The sequence below is a fragment of the Chaetodon trifascialis genome, chromosome 23, assembly GCF_039877785.1.
Source record: "Chaetodon trifascialis isolate fChaTrf1 chromosome 23, fChaTrf1.hap1, whole genome shotgun sequence".
NCBI lineage: Eukaryota > Metazoa > Chordata > Actinopteri > Chaetodontiformes > Chaetodontidae > Chaetodon > Chaetodon trifascialis.
In genome coordinates this window covers 5,371,551-5,392,403 of record NC_092078.1, presented here as the reverse complement: position 1 = coordinate 5,392,403, position 20,853 = coordinate 5,371,551, and the positions used below count along the sequence as shown (strand labels likewise).

General features: G+C 40.6%; 1 protein-coding gene across 1 annotated transcript; it reads left to right on the top strand.

Moving 5' to 3' along the window:
* The first annotated feature begins 1,495 nt into the window (after positions 1-1,495).
* LOC139351358 (solute carrier family 12 member 3-like) lies at positions 1,496-10,268 on the top strand. The gene is made up of 26 exons (XM_070993211.1): positions 1,496-1,627; positions 1,841-1,972; positions 2,127-2,202; positions 2,613-2,708; positions 2,792-2,931; positions 3,167-3,277; positions 3,380-3,491; positions 3,622-3,752; positions 3,853-3,937; positions 4,214-4,371; positions 4,549-4,656; positions 5,029-5,152; positions 5,307-5,408; positions 6,091-6,246; positions 6,363-6,462; positions 6,606-6,717; positions 6,914-7,048; positions 7,165-7,271; positions 7,414-7,496; positions 7,605-7,673; positions 8,286-8,390; positions 8,604-8,715; positions 9,076-9,162; positions 9,247-9,382; positions 9,498-9,565; positions 10,130-10,268. Exons 1-26 carry the CDS (start codon positions 1,496-1,498, stop codon positions 10,266-10,268), a joined length of 2,916 nt encoding a protein of 971 aa, XP_070849312.1.
* Positions 10,269-20,853: the final 10,585 nt, after the last annotated feature.

Sequence of the window (20,853 nt, the reverse complement as noted above, 5' to 3'; positions counted from 1 at the left end):
CGCTTATACACCTGGAACAGAAGAACTTGTGTGAGTATTTACATTTTTTTTGGGCTCCAAATTTTCTACAAAATATGAAATGCTTTCATATGTCAGAATAATTCAAAGGTTTAATCTGACTGCTGATTGGATACATTTTTGGTGATGCTGTGAGTTTTTATAACTGCTGATACTCATTTTCCTTTTACCACATGACATCTGACTCATCAATGGAACTGACAAAAGCTGACTTATTTCATTAGTTTGTTGGAGCTTATTACAGTATCATGACCAACATATTGAGCTACATACATTTTAATATCTCTGGAACACAGGGAAATCTGCTAATAAAACCCTAACAACCAGTTTAACAATCTTTTGTTACACTGAAGGTTGTCCTGTAGGTAGGAAAAAGCAGGCGCATCATAGACGAGCTCAGTATCTCGTACAGAAGAAGACTCCCACACACTGCCCTAGCATCCAAGCCTGAATCAGTAATTAGTCAAATGAGAGTTCATTTGGCTGTCTGATCCGTGAAATGAAATGGTTGCAGTGGAGAATATTCACAGTGTATTCAAAGCTTCATCTCACTTTTTTTTTATGAAAGGGGAATTCTACTCATCAATGTCTATTTACAGTTCCAGAAGGTGTTGTGCACAATCTGCTAAATTTCCTTATGTGATGTCACTTGAGTCAGCGTCTCCTCATCTCTGCTTGAGGCTTGCATCTAGAGGCTAAATTGCTACTAGCATAACACAACCAAATCCCTAACCAAACTGTCAGGGTTGAGTTGTGTGATGTGATGTGAGATTTTGTGTTTTCACTGCACCCTTGTGGCAAAAAACAATGAATGCTGCTTTAAGTGTACAGAATAGGATAGGAGGCAGTCTGAGAAGAAATGACTAACTCTTATCATTGAGTATCAATGTGGCATCTTGAGCATTAGCAATTAAATGAATTCACGTTTCCCTCTTCAGTTCTCGAAGGACTGGTGGCTATCATTTCTGTATCAGTGAGCTCTCTCATTAATTCTTCAAAAACAAACACAAGCTAACATTTCTTAATCAGACATTCTTTCCCCCTACGCAGGAAACAGTTTGAAGTGCTGATGGGGCAGTCTGCATCCAAGCGTGACAGGCTGGTCCTGGGTGTTTTCCCTCGTGTCCGCTTCTCAACCAATGAGGAAGGACCTCCCAGGTACTTTTCACATCACTTTGATGCCAGGAGCCAGCAACAAGATGGTAACCTCCAAATTCCTCCAACCATCGTTGTCTCAGATGTGGATTCAAGGTTTGTGTTGTTATCTTCTAGTGCCCATTTTCACTTTCCACATCAGGTTTTTCTTTCGAGATCGAGATTTTTCACCATGTACCAGCATCTAGTGGCCATGAAAGGACCTGCAAGTCATGCCAGTTTATAATTTACTGCCATATTTGTTGTTATATTTTTTGTTTAATTATACCACTTTTGCTTGGACCTCCTAAGGAACAGTCCATTAGAGTGCCGGGGCTCAAGGATGGAGCAGCGGAGGTCTTCCTTCTATAGCACGTTAGACCTGGTGCCACAGCTGGAGCATTACGCCAGCACACTGCCACACCAACAGGCGAGGAGCCGACCGTCTCTTGAGGCTCTCCGGAGGGCATCTGAGGTAGATATTCCACTTCTGGGAACCAAATCTCGCAGACACTTACATCACCTTACTTAGCGGCATCTAACTTGCAGCAATGACTTGACGTATTGATATTTGACATCCATTAAATCTCCATTATTTTCATTATCAAACTGAGTATATCACTGCATGATTGTGCAGTGCACTTCATCTATTTATCTTTGTATAAAATGTATTTTTCAGGAGTGTCAGGAGGTGGAGGTGGCAAACACCAGCACAGACTCAGTAGTCAGCACTCTGCAAGTGACAGATGGCGGGAATGAGGACTCACAACCTCGTCAAGAGGAAGTTCCTGTTAGATTTGGCTGGGTGACTGGAGTCATGGTGAGCGACACTTCAGTGAACATTCAGACTGCAAGACAGAGACAAAAGCTTCATAAACTGCTTATTTCAATTGTTTTAACACTATATGAAACAGTTCTACAAACATCACTCTATAAACATTTGCTGAGCTGGTTTTATTGAACTTTTGCCACAGGTTCGTTGCATGCTGAATATCTGGGGAGTCATCTTGTTTCTGCGCCTATCACTGATCACTTCTCAGGCAGGCATTTGTGAGTCATCACTTCATCCATCCCTCCATCATTAGTCCCTGTCATTTCTTGTTAGCTTCTTGTGGCAGTAACATGCCATTGTTCCAGTCTTACCCTCCTATATATGACTTTAATTGATAAGACGATCAAAACTGATATGGAGGGACAATGCAATGATAACAAACTAGATCAAATACATAAGTTCCTTGGCAGATGTAATACAGAGATTGTAATCCAAGAATGACTTTATATTGTAGATAAGTGCATCCAGCCAACCATCCAACAATGGCCAATAATGTGAGAGCCTACAGGCAGCAGAAACAGACCATTCTCTGGATAAAATGGAGGAGGAGGCCTTGAAACCTAAGAAGGAATATTCAGAAATACTGATATAGCCTTGTAGCTATCATTCATACTTTGTTTCATCTTAGTGTTGACCTGGCTTATTATCCTGATGTCTGTGACGGTGACCTCAGTAACTGCCCTCTCCATCTCTGCCATCGCCACCAATGGGAGGGTGACCTCAGGTCAGTCATTTGCTGTGACTTAAAATCTGTGTAAAGCCATGCTCCCTGCCCATCTAATTTTTATGATTGAACATCACTCCCAGGTGGGGCGTATTTCATGATCTCGCGCTCTCTGGGTCCTGAAATCGGTGGACCTATTGGGGTGGTCTTTTCCTTCGCCAATGCTCTGGCCTGTGCCCTCAACACTGTTGGCTTTGCAGAGGTGGTCCGTGATCTATTGCAGGTATTTATTAATCTCCAAAAATGATATTCAATATTTTGTTTAACATAACCCATGAGCATACACAGCAGGTACTTGACAAGGTAGAAATCCTGGTTAGCACATGTTCTCCATGTTCGCAGTTCTCCACTGATTTCTTGGGCATAACATAACAGACTTCTTCTTTTGTTAACTGTTACAGACAATACGCTTCATGCTTGATTTCTAATGTATGGCCACTGCGATTGTATTAATTTAGGAGTTTGGCGTCGTCATGGTTGATGCAGTCAATGATGTCCGTATTGTGGGCGTGATCACAGTGACATTTCTTCTGCTCATTTCATTGGCTGGAATGGAGTGGGAGTCCAAGGTGAGCTGACACATCTCACTTTGTTTGCTAGATTTGGCACATAAATCTTACCTTTCATTTACTTTTGCTTTTTCATCTCTCTCATTTGTCTCTGTCTGTCAGACCCAGATTTTATTCTTTATAGTTCTCTTGGTCTCGTTTTCCAACTACTTGGTGGGCACAATCATCCCTCCCAGTCCAGAGAAACAGGCCCAGGGCATTTTTAGATACCGCAGTGAGTTCAGGCTTGTCAGGACAAACTAGTGCCTTTTAATACAGCAAACTTCTGGCAGGTTATGTCATTAGCACTTATATACCTTAAGTTTATCAGAGAACAGTAGGATCTTTTTATTTTCTGTCGTCAGGTGAGATCTTCATATCAAACCTAAAACCAGACTGGAGAGGACCTGAAGGCAGCTTTTTCCAGATGTTTGCCATTTTCTTCCCCTCTGCCATTGGCATCCTTTCTGGAGCCAACATCTCTGGAGACCTCAAAGTATGAAGACAAAGGGAGAACAGAGATACTGTACTTCTTACATCATAGCCACCAAAATGGACAAGGCCAATGTTGACTTGTGTATTGTTTCCTTTTGCAGGACCCTGCTACTGCTATCCCCAAAGGCACTCTCATGGCCATTTTCTGGACTTCATTCAGCTATCTAGTTATTTCTGCAACTGTTGGTAAGCTACTCATCCAACAAGCTGTATATTGTATTTAGTATCTCATTATCTGAGGTAGTAGGGGCTGTTTGAGGTGCTGGGTAGTTTGGCTGTCCTGCCACAGGAGGCATGGGACCTGAGGATTTATCGTCATATTAAGGGCAGTGTCATCAGTATACTGCATCACCACGAGAGAGTCATTACATTATCATCCAATGATATTGTGTAACACTACCTACAGTCTGTAATATTACATTATATCATAAGTCTAATATTTATGACATCATTCTCCTCCAGCGTCGTGTGTGCTGCGGGACGCCTCAGGTAATATGAGTGACATTCTGACTGGAAACATCACTGACGGCTGTGTGGGTATGGGATGTAACCTGGGCTGGAACTTCACCAACTGCATCCAGTCACAGTCTTGTAAATATGGTCTGGCCAACAGTTCAAAGGTACCAATCAATCCATAAAGTTTTCAGTCTGTCATGGAAAAAAGCTTCATGCGGGGTTGTACTGTGTTTTCCTTAAATGTTGGTGTTTAGAATCTGTTTTTCTCAACCTTGTTCATACCTGTAACATGATATATGCTATCATAAAAATTCATTCTTAATAATGACTGCTCCAACCAGGTACTGGGCCAAATTTCAGGTTTCTACTACCTCATCACTGCTGGTGTCTTTGCAGCCAGCTTGTCATCTGCCCTTGGTTTCCTCGTCTCTGCTCCTAAAGTCTTTCAGGTGAGAAACCACATCCGCACCCTGATGATAAGCTGCTCCTACATCAATATAAATCATTCTTTTATTATCAGAAATTCAGAATCAAATCAGAATTCTTTGAAGCCAAGTTGACACGCTGGCCAAACCATGTAATTACAACATCACGTGATGCACCAGGGACTTAAAAACGTTTTCCCATAGACTTCGATTGTGAAAGAAGAGGCTGTAACAAAGTGAATAGATTTTTTGGAGCATCCAACCCCTGTGAAATGACACACTTCCCTTTCAGAAGTTGGTCCATATGATCCTTTAGCATTTGGAAAGTCTAAAAGTTACAACAGCATAATGCACATTTTCGGTTTTAAGCTTATTTTTTTCTGCCTTATTTGCCAGTGTCTTTGTAGAGACAACATATACCCATACATTGGATTCTTTGCAAAGGGTTATGGAAAAAATGATGAGCCACTGCGGGCCTATATCCTCTGCTACGTCATTGCTGTGGCCTTCATTCTCATTGGTGGGTGCGATCTAATACTATTAGAATTATTGATTCACATTTTTTTTTTGTTATATGTGTATATCTTCACAAAAACATGTTGAAAAAGTTTGTCATTACCTTTATTCAGCCCTGGTTTTGTAATGTGTTTTTTATTTCTCTCTCCTCACTACAGCTGAATTGAATACCATCGCAGCCTTGATCTCCAACTTCTTCCTGTGCTCCTACAGCCTCATCAACTTCAGCTGCTTTCATTCTTCAATCACCAACTCCCCTGGTGATTTACGTCCCCACACACTACACACAACCTTAACCCTAACCTTTCAAAATGACCTTCTCTGTACGACCGCTGCTATGGCTAAGGTTTAGGGTCATGGAAACATTGTGGTCATGGTGCCTGAGTCATTGTCCAGCACTTTGCACACCCATCCATGTTCTCACTCCACTTCCACCTTTACTTCTGAGACTCAAAGATCAGACAATGGATCTCTATCAATGAGAATGTTCTGTCTTTCATAACTGTTACCTGTTCTGTAAATACAGACATTTTTTACTGCGCTTGTGTCACAAATCTACCAGTACATCATTACCTGTCCATCAATATTGGCTTAATAAATGATAATCATGACAATCATCAGGAACTGAGGGAAAAGGATAAAGATAAGGAATGACGTAAAAGGGTCAGCAGGTTTGCTTGAGCTGGGTGTGTTGCAATTCATGATTAGTACCTTTTAAATCCAGAGGCCACCAGGATGCAGTATTTTCCTTAAACCTTTGCTTCAAGGTCCAGCATGTCCTCAGTCCGGACATAACCACAAGTTGATCCGGACCCAGCCCAGATCATCACATCCAGCCCACCACATTCCCATCAAAGCAGAATATCAATGCCATAGTGGACAGAGAATTGGCTAGAGGTTATGTCTTCTACCACCTGAGAGCCTTCTATTTCTCCCCTTTAGGCTGGAGACCATCATTTCACTACTACAGTAAATGGACAGCTTTGTTTGGAGCAGTGATCTCTGTGGTGCTGATGTTCCTGTTTACCTGGTGGGCTGCTCTCATCACCTTCTGTATCATCTTCTTCCTGTTTGGATACGTCAATTACAACAAGCCAAGTGAGTCTAAAACAAATGTAGCCTGGATTACAGAGTGGAGTAAGTCAGAACTGTGTGATTTTTGGCTCTCAGCTCTTCCATAGCCGCCTCACTTGTATGTGTTTTGACATTCACAGAGGTAAACTGGGGTTCGTCAGTCCAGGCAGGCACATACAACATGGCTTTGTCATACTCCCTCTCGCTGTCTGGTGTCGAGGATCATGTGAAGAACTTTAGGTGAGAGCCCAAAAATCTGATATAATATGCATCATTTGGTAGAACAGGACTGTGTTTACATTTTACCTTGTACAAATGGTTATCAGTGGTGCTGGTATTGATTTCTACAGTGACTCAGTGACTCTTCCTCCGTGTTCTTTCAGACCACAGTGTCTCGTCCTGACTGGGCCACCAAACCAGCGACCGGCCCTGGTGGACTTTGTGGGCTCCTTCACCAAACATATAAGCCTCATGATCTGTGGAGACATAATAATGGTCAGTCATTCAGTCTCAGTTTCTGAACAGAAAATAAAAATTATTTATATCCTTTTTCATTACAGAAACAGTTCAATCCTTAGCATCCTTACAGGAGCTTTTCATCATGTTTTACTAATCGTGTTCAGCTTGCTTTTGTGTCTCTATTAATTCTCCTTGTTAGGTAAAGATAATAATGAATTCCTGATTCCTCTAGGAGCAGGACAGGCAGACTCGCCCGCAGGATGCCACGGACTGGTTGGTGAAGTGGATGAACAAGAGGAAGGTGCGCTCCTTTTATATGCCTTTCACGGCAGACAGCCTCAGAGTTGGAGCTCGACATCTGCTACAGGTAAAACGTCTCTTTTTGGGGAATAGTTTGCTTCTTTCCCCAGAGATGGCACTTTATTTAGATAGCATACTGTTTTTAAATATAATTTTTGCTCTCATTTTTGACATTTTTCTAAGGCCTCTGGTCTCGGCAAGCTGAAGCCCAACACACTGGTCCTGGGCTTCAAGGCGAACTGGAAGGACAGTTCTCCTGAAAGCATTCAAGATTATATCAACACCATATAGTAAGTGTATTGTGTATTGAATTTTTTGCAATTTGGCACCCCTATGGTTTCTTAATGTAATTCACTCTTAAGAATAATTGTTACTAATTATTTAAACTCCCATCTTAACTTACTCCTCTTCTCTTGCTTTTCTTTTCTCCAGTGATACCTTCGACTCCAACTACTGTTTGTGTATCTTGAGGATGATGGACGGGCTGGACATCTTTGACCAGTTTGATTTTGAAGGTAAGCAGTCCAGATTTCATAATCTGTTTCAGTTCTCTCCAACATGACATCTTTATGTAACATTTAACTGAAGAAACGCTAGTGAAGCATGTATCGTCTGTCCTCCAGTGAACCAGGGCTTTGAGCCTGATGAATCTGTTGAAAATGATGACCAGCAATCTCCTGAGAGGGAATCAGGTGAGCAGTATGCGCACATACACAGTGGATTACAATACTTTTGAGCATATCAGCAGCCTCTTTGCTCTCTCTGTGCTGCACACATTGATTATAACTGCACACTGAATATAACAGATGTTCATTTATAGGTAAAAAGTCTATTAAAGGTCCAGTGTGTAGGATTTAGTGCCATCTAGTGATGAGATGATTGTAACCAACTGAAATCCCCTCACCTCACCGCTCCCTTGCAAGCGTGCAGGAGGACCAATGGTGACCAAAAAACTCGAGGCACTCTGTAGAGCTACTGTTTGGTTTGTCCACTCTGGGCTACAGTAGAAACATAGCAGAACATCACGGTGGACTGTGTTGAAGAGGACTGTCTTATCTTTATACACTAATGAAAATATATTTCTGAATGTTGTAATCCAACTCAGCCAATAGATCCTCCTTAATGTCACACATTGGTCCTTTGATAAACTGCAGGTAACCATAGTACCATCAAGCGTTTCCTTGCCCTTAATAATGGAATAAATTGAATGCAAATAAAGCTTTTTTAAAATAATAATTTTCAAGGTATCTTATTATGTCATTACTTCTTGGCCTCACATCTCACTCCTCCTCTTGCTGTTACAGCTGATGACATCTCTGATAAAGGCGACAGTGATCAGATCAAAACGGTGTTTCAGAACGACCAGGGGAAGAAGACCATCGACGTCTACTGGATAGCTGATGATGGAGGTGAGTGTGAGGAGTGGTTCCATCTGACAAAACAAGCAAAACACACAAGTTGTATGTCCACTTACATGATATGACACCGTCATTTATGACAGTGGAGAGAGCTGCCTCTATCTTACGCACAGGCAAGCTTAAAAATACATTTACCATGGCTCCTCTTTCTTAGCTGCAGTATGTCTCTGCTTCTCCTTTCTCTTCTTCTTCTTCTCTTTTAAGGTCTGACTCTGCTGGTGCCTTACCTCCTCACCAGGAGAAAGCGCTGGCACCGCAGTAAGGTCAGAGTCTTCATCGTAGGAGATGAACAAAACATGGAAGAAGGACGCAGCAAGTAGGTGTTCTCTGTTTTAGCTTCAGGGATACGTGAATAATAATGTAACTCACAATGTTACTCTGTACAATTAAAAACCAAAGAAATCAAAACTCCATATCTTGTGAAAAGTCTGGAATACACTGCTTGATGATCTGCAGTCCAGCGAGACATGCAATGATCTGCGTTCATACAATTTTATTTGTTTCATATTAAATCCCATGCATTTCTTTGATCAGGTTGATCGATTGTGTAGTGAGTATTTTGTGCCGTGCATGAACATTTCTTACACCAGTTCATGGACACTTTTCTGCTGCAGTATATAACAGGGTGCATGATGGTTCACTGATGTTTTTAGACTTTGTTTGCTCTTTCTTGTAGGATGATCGCTCTGCTGAAGAGGTTTCGTTTGGATTTTAACGATGTCACAGTCATGACGGACAGCGAGAAGCGTCCACATACCAAGAAGTATGTCTGCAAAACCTTCCAGCTCACTGTCGTCAGTCACCATGCACAGAAAAACTGATATCTTTTGTTCTTGCTGCTTCTCAGTTTGAGTAGGTTTGTGGACAGTGTCGCCCCCTTCAGGATGTATGATGAACAGCAGGAAGGCGTCTCAGTGCAGGAACTGAGAGGAAGCACCCCGTGGAAAATATCAGACAAAGAGTTTGAGGCCTTCAAACTTAAGGTATGTGGTTGTGTGCATCATTCATGTGCAACATCACGCTGATGTCACCCACTGAGAGTGAACTCTGTGTATGAAGCCCCTCGGTTCTTTACTGTTTCTTACATTTATTTCACAGTCTGAGAGAAAAGTGAGGCTGAATGAAATCATCCGGAGGAATTCACAGCACGCTGCTCTCGTGCTTGTGTGAGTATGCAGTTTACATTATCAGGTCATATTAATGAATAGATTACATAAAGGCTCATCAGATTTACTGCAAATGGAGCATATTTCATGCACATGGTAGAATGGCAGAGATCCTGCACCTCTGACCGAGAGAAAGAATGCAGCACGTTAGATGTGTTGGTTTTTGCTCGTCTTTGTTTCAGTTCAGTTTGTTGGAATGTTTTGAGGTTGTGAATGAGGATATTATCTTCATCACAGGAAAAGGCCCGTTGCAACGTAGTTAGAAGCACACTAATGTCTAAAATATCTTTACATATATATATATATAAAGGCTTTATGATTCTGATATTCTGACGCATTAAGATCGCTTTTGACTGGAATTAAGGAGTCAAACCATGTGTTATAATCATCATTTAACCTTTTTAGAGAAAAGGATTAATTCTGACGTGCAGGTGCGAATATTGTTTTACAAAAAGATGCGTTTGGTTTGCGTGCACTGTTTTGACTTTGGTGATGTTTTCATCATATGTGAAGACACGGCAGTGTTTGTTGGTTTTGCTCATGGAAATGTGATGGTTTTTCCAGGAGCCTTCCTGTGCCACACAGCGACTGCCCCAGTGCTCTGTACATGGCCTGGCTGGATACTCTGACCTGTGGCCTGCACTGCCCCGCCGTGCTGATCCGAGGGAACCAGCAGAACGTCCTCACTTACTACTGCCAGTGAATCTCGACTCCCAGGCACCGATATGATGAGACGGTGAATTACTGTAAAACGACACCCTGGGAACAAAGGGGAAACGCCACATAACCGGAATGAGTGAAATAAGTGTGAAAAAGGTGTTTGTGCAAGGTGCCAAAGCTTATCAGAGATCAGGAGTGCCAGCATGCATAGCACAGCTGTAGCAACTGATGTTAAGAAGGAAATGTCAGTGACCATTGATCAACACATCAGACTCTGCTTCAGTCTTATTTATATTCACACTCTATCATACCAGTCAAACAGGAGTGTGAGCAGTGTCTTTTCCAGTTCCACCCTGCCAATGAAAAGTCTTTTAGCTGCGCTGGACAGAAACACAGCTGCTCTAAGCTGTCAGCTGTACGTGAGACTATTCCTTACGAGGAGTCAGACTGTAAATACCCTCATATCAAATCACCATCTCACAACAAACAGCAAGTGTGTGTGTGTGTGTGTGTGTGTGTGTGTGTGTGTGTGTGTGTGTGTGTGTGTGTGTGTGTCAGGGTCCACTCTTATGGATCTTGTGAAGTTGTTTTTTGTGAAAAATAATCTTGTTATCCAGAGAAATCAGCATGATTTCTTGAGACAACAAGATAAATTACTGAGGAAAAGTGTAAATCTGTTGGATTAAACTTGCACTGTAAAATAAAGATAAGATAAGATAAGATAAGATAAGATAAGATAAGATAAGATAAGATAAGATAAGATAAGATAAAACTACTTATCCCAGGCTGGGGGAATTCACTTGTTACAACAGCAAGAATAAAAAGGAGATTCAGAACAAAGAACAAGCAGAACGAATAGGCAGTAAAAACAACTACAGAGGAGACATACATGACATACACAAGAGTATTTGTAAAGCCTTTCATTGCTTTTAATAACTGGTGTCATTTTTGACAAATATACAGACTTCAGCGTGATTTTATGTTTTGTCTTTAAAGTGCATTGTTTTATATTTGCATGATTATCTCACTGTAAAATACTGTAACCGCTCACGTAGCCTGCAAGTTTTTTTTTTATTTCAACTGTTGAGTGTCAGATGTGTCTGAAATGTGCAGTCCTAATAAAATGCTTCATGCATCTCCTGTGGTCAAATAATGAAGCATATATGAAGCAAGTGAAACACTTCCCCCCCGAGGTGCCTGAATTCTTTCAAACTCCAAAAAACGGCTTTATTTTTGCAGGCTGCATTTTCTGTATTGTACATTTGTTTGCGTAATACATCATGCAGGAAGTGGACGTATTCTTGTAAACAATGGAAAGCGTCCTGGCAATGATAAAGATCTCAGTATTTTAATATTCAAATGCTGATGTTGATGTGACAACCAGGACAAAGAAACTGAGCAGTTCTCATCAGAGAGACATCGGACAACAGGTGAGTTCAGACGCTGATCTACTTTATAGAATGCAATCAATGAATTCAAGTAAAACTGAAAGTTTTGACAAAAAATGTTTTAACAAAAACAGCTGCCAGTATACTGACATCAAATTCAATGCTTTTTAAGTAAATGCTACCTGTCAAGAGGCTTTATTCTAACTATTATAACTTGCTGAACATTTTTTTTGTTAAATTACCCAAAAAATACTTCCAATCAGAACACTGTGTGGTTATTTTGATTATCCCACTTAAAATGGGCTCACTGCTTCTGGAAAGACATCTTGACACATGATTTGTTTAAATTTTAAATTCTTTTTCAGCATGTTAAAACTCAGCTTTTTAATTCATTCATGCTTCCTTAGAGTTAGAAATACAAATAATACTTTTATTTCATTCCAGAAGCTTTGAAATCAAAATGGATTTTTGTCAAAGTGATTCTGAATAGATATTTTTTAATTTTTCTCAACACCATTTTCCTCCTTTATTTTTAGCCACGTTCGTTTTTGTAAGTCAAGAGCAGAGCAGTTTAAAGGAGAACTGAATTATTTTCCAATGTCAGGTTCTTTATCTGCATTTACTCACTTATTTCATTCTGTCTTATGAACCAAATGTATAATAATAATAATATTTTTGAACACAAACTGAAAAACTTAAAGATTAAATAATATATATACATATATTACAATGAAAAAGGCTGCAGGGAGGAGGTCTTCCTCTAACTGATTTTCTGCCACCATCAGCCTCTTCTCCTCATGTGAAGCTGCCATATTGATGACGCAGCACTTCAATTCTTTTATTGTGAAAGTATTGGGATACTGATTTTTCCTTTGACAGCTTCAAACTGCATGTTTTTGACCCGAACCACATGGCGCGTATTTTAATTGAATTGAAAGTTTTCTCCTTTTAGTTTGCTGTGTGTGTTCACTGTTTAATGTGGCAGCTGTGATTTTTGAGACAGGAAACAGTCATATTTACAGCTCACGGCGTTGTGTGGAGGGAACGCCTGTAGAGCTCACGGCAAGGTGCAACACTGCGCTCTGGTGGTGAGAACAGGTAACGGTGGCTGCTGCGAAGGAGCGTGATTTCAACAGTTATGTAGTCGTAACTTCACTCTAATGATAAAATACCAACACCTGAAAAAGAGATTATACTCTTCTAAATGGTTCACGTTACTTGTGATTTTATTTTGTAATAATAGCTAAGACTGTGTGTTGAGCTACATTTTCCAAAAAGTACAGAGATACAGTGAATAATTCAGTCTGAGGACCCAAATCAAGTTACTGACGCTTCAGTGTGAAATTTCCTTTCTGTCACGATGCCTTCACTGCAGCTCGGTGAAATCCTCTTCATACAAACACAAACTTCAGACTAAAAAGACAAACTTCAGAAAATTATAAGCTCCTAGAAGAGTTACTGCAGGACTGTTGTGTTGTAATGCACTGATGTTCTTGTTATTGTGTCCACGCCCAGTGCTTTTGATTATCTGCATTTTACTGACAAAAATAAAGATATCTGTATTTTACTGAAATCACACATTTTCATGGGCTGAAGGAGCTTTAATTCTAAATGTGAACAACTCACAAACTGACTTCCCTCTTTCTCACCAGTTGAAAGAGTTTCACTGTTTCCATAAACCTGCTAACACCATCATGTTTGCTTCATACGTCAGTTTCGTCTAACAGAGCCAAGATGCAGTGGAGTCTGTTTCTGCTCATACTGATGGGTAAGTTGATCATCTTACCAGCTCTACTGCAGTACTACTGCAGTACTACTGCTCCAGTTTTTAACTAAAATGACTCAGACGCAGTTTAATCTGGACTCATGCAACAGCTGGACAGCTCACTCTTCTTATCCATATAAAGTCAAATAATTGAGGCAGAGTTATTGTTTATTGTGTAATTGTTTGGTTCCTGCTTGTTCTCAGGTCTGTCTTAGAAAAGAGATTTTAATCCCAATGTGACTTCCTGGATCAATAAACATTACTAACATAAAAAAATACTAAAGGGCATGATGTAAGTGGTATGCTGTTCGTGTGGATTTGATAATGAGATTCTTGCTACCAGCATCAACACTGAACATTACTTTTCTCTGATTTTAGGTCAGTGTTCCTCCTTCATGTGTCACCTCCATGAGTACCACTTCTTTGGATCCCATAGGACCTGGAATGACGCCCGGGAGTTTTGCAGAGCGAAATACACTGACCTGGCCACAGTGTATGACATGACAGATGCTGAGAGACTCAGTGACTGTGCAGGGAGACAAGAGGAAGCCTGGATTGGGCTGCAGAGCAACCCAGGAAGAGAAAACAGAATGTGGCACTGGTCTCTGCCAGAGGTGGAGTACCATGAGGATCAGGATCAGTGGGATGACAGTGAACCAAATGATGATATGTCACAAGTTCCTCAGACATGTGTGTTGATAATAAACAGAAAATGGATGGACACTGAGTGTGATAAGACCCACACATTCATCTGTTACCATGGTGAGAATATGTAACCATTAATCTAACTTCTACATCACATTATGTGATTACTCTGCCAGTTTCTGAGCTGCACTAGAATCCAGAAATCATTCAGTGGTTTACCTGTAATTGGTAAAAAAAAGAAGTATTTTATGAGACTCAATGACTTGATAGGATGTGTATTTCCTCAAAACATACACGGTGATGAAAGTTTTTCTGTTTGCTCCACAGAAAGTAAGGAATCAAATGAGAAATTCCATTTTATCAACATGAGCATGACGTGGCCTCAGGCCCAGAGCTACTGCAGGGAGCATCACACCGACCTGGTCAGCGGACGGCAGTTAGAAAACGATGAATTCAAGAACGAGAAGAGAAACAGCAGATTCGTGTGGATCGGCCTGTTCAGAGACACCTGGAAGTGGTCAGATGGGAGCAATTTCTCTTTCAGAAACTGGGATCTGCAGTTATTTAAAGAGGATGAAATCAGGAAATGTGCAATGACTGTGTCGGACGGATCTGGAAAATGGAGCTCTGGTGATTGTGGTGAAAGAAAGCCCTTCTTCTGCTATGAAGGTGAGTTTTACAAAGGTCTGCCTCAGCTGTTTTCTCCTGTAGGAGCAGCACTGGAATCAGAGGAGCTGAATTTACACCATTTCTACTTTTCAGTGATGCATTTTTTATTGAATTTATTTCAGTGGTGAACATATCTCTAAACACAGGATTTCACACCTGGATTCTGTTTGGTGTTGGTTTTAATGTGATCCACGACAGATAAAATGATCCTGATCAAAGAAAACAAGACCTGGGAGGAGGCCTTGAATCACTGCAGAGAGAACTACAATGACCTGGTCTCCATCACCAACCTTAAGGAGCAGAGATGGGTCCAAGAGCGAGCAGAGAGGGCCTCGTCTGCCTTCGTCTGGCTGGGCCTGCGCTACACCTGCACTCTGGACTTCTGGTTCTGGGTCAGTGACGAGGTTGTCGGCTATAGGAACTGGGATTCAGGTGAAGAGAGTGAAGACTGTTACTTTTCTGGAGCCATGGCCAGAGGAGGGGAACATAAGTGGTTCAAAAAGAGTGATATGGAGAAGTTTAATTTCATCTGTTCCAAAGTCTAAAACCCTCCAACTCACCAGCTTGTTTTCATTAACTCACTCTGTTTTTCGTGGTGTATCATTTGTCAAGAAGCTACTGTATGTTTTCTAGGTTCTTTGAACGGCATTCTGGGAAATGTAGGAGTCACAACCTATAATGAAGTTACTAACACATCTGATTGTGATGTTCATTTGAAAATTTTACAAACTTTTTATAGTGTGGAATTTCTTTTCTTTCTTTCTTTCTTTCTTTCTTTCTTTCTTTCTTTCTTTCTTTCTTTCTTTCTTTCTTTCTTTCTTTCTGAATCTCCAATACATCACATCAGGATTATCAAAATTTTGATATCTTATCATTATGTATTTTAAACTTTTAAAATAATTCACACTGGTATTATAGAACATTATGAAATGGCACACCCCTATTTTACAGGTAGTAACATTTTGACATGAAAAAGCCTCCATATAAACCGACGGTTATCTATCCCTTTAATTTCTAACCAGACTGTCCCTCACACAGGCTCAGTGCAGGCTCAGCCACAGCAGTAATAAATCTTAAACCTTCTTCTGAGTCCCAGAAGTGAAGAGTTGTTCTGGTTAACCCCTCCTCCTCCTTTCAAAACGAAAGCAGGGACAGTGGCATTTTGTGGTCACCAGATGGAGACAAAGAGGAGTATTTGGTGTTGACACCAAATGACTAAAATCACATTAAATTTGTCGGCAAATGATCTGGTTTCTAAGTCATCATGGTAGAGTTATGGTGACAGGCAAATTAATTGAGAGTTCCCATAGTGGCGCTGTTGATTTTGTTGATTTTCTGAGCAATAGGGTCTTCTTATATCTTCTTTTTTCCTCTTTTCTGAATAATTTTAACATTTATTAATGAGGTTTAAGATTTAGGGTGACCAATTGGTAGAATATGTCAGAAATGGAGAAAAACTAACCAAATATATCCATGTTTTCTCTAATGGTTTATTGAAGAGGTCTCCAAAAAGGCAATTTATTAAATGTGTCTACATAATAATGCATATTTATATTAATGAAATCTAAATTTTGTTCATCTATATTCATATTTGAGCTATATACCCATATATATTTATATTGAGGATATTTACCTACATGTATCACTTTAAACCATGTGTATTGTCCCTATTTTCACTGAAATCCTTGATTTGAGGTGTTCAGAGCTGTAAATAACCTAATGAGCTGGCTTAATAGCGTGTTCAGATTTCATTGGCTATTCGAAGCGTTAGTCATCTGCAACATCAGTTGCGATTGGCTCAAACTTCACACAGAACAAGTGAAGGAGGCACCTGCTAAGCTTCATATGGCAGATTGTGATTGGTCAAGTGGGGTGTCATTGAAAACCTGAGGAGTAACTGGAGACAAGATGGCGCCCGTCTGTATGCATTTCTGGAAATTGTAACATGGAAAACACAGAGGACAAGCACAAGACGAGCAGGTCACCCGCTAATTTCAAAGGAGAAAACCTCTTTCTGTGGATTTGATCATTTTTTTGAACTAAATATTTTTACAGCAGTGGATCGTCTGGACCTTTGTCGATGTTAGCTGAACGGTTTTGTTGGAGTGTTTCCGATCTGTGGATCACTGACAGACGTCACCAGTGAGTTGCCTCAATTTTAAAAACGATTGTTTGTCTGCTGTTGGTGTATAATATGACTATAAACGTAAACATAGCGTCCATGTCAATAGACAGGAAGAACAATAAACAACGTTAACTACTCGTACAGTCCGCGGGTGGGCCGCTGGGACGTCAAGAGAAATAACTGAGCCATTGTGGATGTTGTTGGTGGTTTATGCCATCGTGAATTATTAGTTAAATTGTGGGCAAAGTGAATATTTTCTTTCCCACCTTTGCCTGTGATACTAATCCCATCCAAATGTGGCTTTAGTCCAAACTAGACCTCAAGAATGAAACCAACAGCTGTGTAGGAAGTGAGCATTTTGGGTTGACTTTGTTCAAGATATCATGTACCCAGAACACATGACTTGTATTTGCATGAATATTTCACTATAAAATCACGTGACGTTTTACTTTAGCTGCCAGTACAGATGTTTTTGTGATGCGTCAGCTGTGTTTGACATTAGAATACAAGTTAGATACTGTAAATTCTCACTAGTTAAACTTACTTCAAAAAGCATGCCGACAGATTGCCTGAAAGACGCTCAGCAAAGTGGAATAGGAATCGTATGTTGTCCTAATGAATGCATACTTTGTGTAGTACACTCGCAGTTGAGTTTAAATGAATGAAAATCCCGTAGACAAATGTAGAGTGCTTGATAATTCACGTCAAATGTGCTCTTTACTTTGTGCGGACGACTCAGAATTACGGCTTCAGACAACTAAGTCATTTCAGGCGTCACACCATGACCATCTGCTCATCTAAGAATTTGAATTTGACCATATCATCATCATTATTATTATTACAGAAAAGTTTATGTCAAGTTTCATGGCCGTGAAATTAGAACTCAGCATTTGTTCATCCAAAAGAACCCTCCTGTTGTCATCCTTTTAAGGGTCACTTGAACTGATAGTCATAATAATAATAATAATAATGATAATATGTGATTTTTCTATGTCAAATATCTCTATTTAATTATCAGTTTAAGCATTTTTGAAACATCGCTTCCCTCCGTGTTTCAAAAACAAGAACAATTATAGGACTAAATTACCAATAGCGAAGGGGGGGGGGTGAGGCAGACTGTGAGGACACCACAACGCCTCCAGAGTGTGCAAGATCATGGCAGATGATATGAAATCTTACCTGAGAGTTTAAAAGCTGTATAAACAGGGGGGCCCATGGTGAGTGCGAGCGCTGGGTCGCCCCTGCCCACTCATTAAAATCCAGTTTATTTTCCCCATAAGTGGCAATGGCATGTTGGACAGTCAACAGTCCAGCGTTTTCTCTCTCTGTTTGTTGTCCATTGCATTATGTAAACGACCTCGTCGCCCAGCTGATCGAGACTTGTGGTCGTCGTCAATGGATCCCTCTGGTCGCAGCAGAGATCTGAAACTTATTGCATTTTCATATTCAAATGCTGACCTCGAGGTGGCTGCAAGAGATCGCCGTGTCGACAGAGCATGCGACACATTACTGAGCGCCGTCAGCATCAGCACATCGAGGAGGGACGTCAGAGCGAGGCGAAGAGGCAAGAAAGCACCAGATGTAAGTATAAACTGGACAGTACATGTATCCAATAGACAGATATATCCAATATGTTCTCAGAGCTTTTTGCCCTTCACTGCTTTTATTTAACATTTTTGTATTGAATCTATATTATATGTAGATGATATATGTATATATATTATAAGTATTTGCATTTTACTGTGTTATTTCATTTTTTAGCTTTTAAACTTCTTTGAAACTCTTTAGTGTATCACCTGTACATTTATGAAAGTAAAAATAACTAATTATGACTGAAGCAGAAAAAACAAGCTTCCACACAGTTTATTTATTCTGGTTTGTTGAATCCTCTATGAATGTGCACTGTTAGTCCTGGTTGGACCATGATTTGCATATTTCCTGCCATCATGTGTTCATCCTCTTTATTGGACCTAAACTTTGTATCCTGGAAGGAGAGGTAGTTTTTTTTTTTTTTTCACCTGAACAATGAAGTAAGTGTATTTCATCCAGCAGAGACGAGCTGTCAGCACCATCGTGTTTGCATCACTGCACACTAACTGCACTCGTCTAACAGAGCAAAGATGCAGTGGAGTCTGTTCCTGCTCATTCTGATGGGTAAGTGGATCATCTTACCAGCTCTGCTGCAGTACTACTGCAGTACTACTGCTCCAGTTTTTAGTTAAAATGACTTCAGTTTAATCTGGACTCATAAAACAGCTGGACAGCTCACACCACTGTGCTGTGGGGCCTACTTTTGATTTGATAATGAGATTCTTGCCATCAACACTGAACAATATGTTTTTGTCTTTAGGTCCATGTTCCTTCTTCATGTGTCACCTCCAGGAGTACCACTTTATTAGACAAAATATGACCTGGGATGAGGCCCGGGGCTATTGCAACAGTACTTACACTGACCTGGCCACAGTGTATGACATGACAGACGCCGAGAGACTCAGTGACTGTGCAGGGAAACATGTGGAAGTCTGGATTGGGCTGCAGAGCAACCTGGGAAAAGAAAAAAGGACGTGGCACTGGTCTCTGCCAGGGGTGGAGTACCATGAGAATCTGAATCAGTGGGCTGAAAGTGAAAGAAATGGTTCATCCCCATCTGAGAACTGTGCAATATTGAATAACAGGACATTATGGGTGGATGAGAAGTGTGATAAGACCCACACATTCATCTGTTACCATGGTGAGAATATGTAACCATTAATCTAACTTCTACATCACATTATGTGATTACTCTGCCAGTTTCTGAGCTGCACTAGAATCCAGAAATCATTCAGTGGTTTACCTGTAATTGGTAAAAAAAAGAAGTATTTTATGAGACTCAATGACTTGATAGGATGTGTATTTCCTCAAAACATACACGGTGATGAAAGTTTTTCTGTTTGCTCCACAGAAAGTAAGGAATCAAATGAGAAATTCCATTTTATCAACATGAGCATGACGTGGCCTCAGGCCCAGAACTACTGCAGGGAGCATCACACCGACCTGGTCAGCGGACGGCAGTTAGAAAACGATGAATTCAAGAACGAGAAGAGAAACAGCAGATTCGTGTGGATCGGCCTGTTCAGAGACACCTGGAAGTGGTCAGATGGGAGCAATTTCTCTTTCAGAAACTGGGATCTGCAGTTATTTAAAGAGGATGAAATCAGGAAATGTGCAATGACTGTGTCGGACAGATCTGGAAAATGGAGCTCTGGTGATTGTGGTGAAAGAAAGCCCTTCTTCTGCTATGAAGGTGAGTTTTACAAAGGTCTGCCTCAGCTGTTTTCTCCTGTAGGAGCAGCACTGGAATCAGAGGAGCTGAATTTACACCATTTCTACTTTTCAGTGATGCATTTTTTATTGAATTTATTTCAGTGGTGAACATATTTCTAAACACAGATTTCACACCTGGATTCTGTTTGGTGTTGGTTTTAATGTGATCCACGACAGATAAAATGATCCTGATCAAAGAAAACAAGACCTGGGAGGAGGCCTTGAATCACTGCAGAGAGAACTACAATGACCTGGTCTCCATCACCAACCTTAAGGAGCAGAGATGGGTCCAAGAGCGAGCAGAGAGGGCCTCGTCTGCCTTCGTCTGGCTGGGCCTGCGCTACACCTGCACTCTGGACTTCTGGTTCTGGGTCAGTGACGAGGTTGTCGGCTATAGGAACTGGGATTCAGGTGAAGAGAGTGAAAACTGTGACTTTTCTGGAGCCATGGCCAGAGGAGGGGAACATAAGTGGTTCAAAAAGAGTGATATGAAGAAGTTTAATTTCATCTGCTCTAAGGTTTAAGTTTACATTACGACTATTCTCTGGGTTTATTCAATTTGAGGCAATGTGTTGTCGTATTTTTCTCATAAAGTGCAGATCTTTTATTCATCAAATTTTAATTCATGTGTGGCAATTGCGACAAATTTGAGTGTTTTTATCTTAACTGTTTAGCTACGATCTGGTGATGGTGAGATCATGTTTCTGTGACAGCCTCATTCATTGATTCCTTT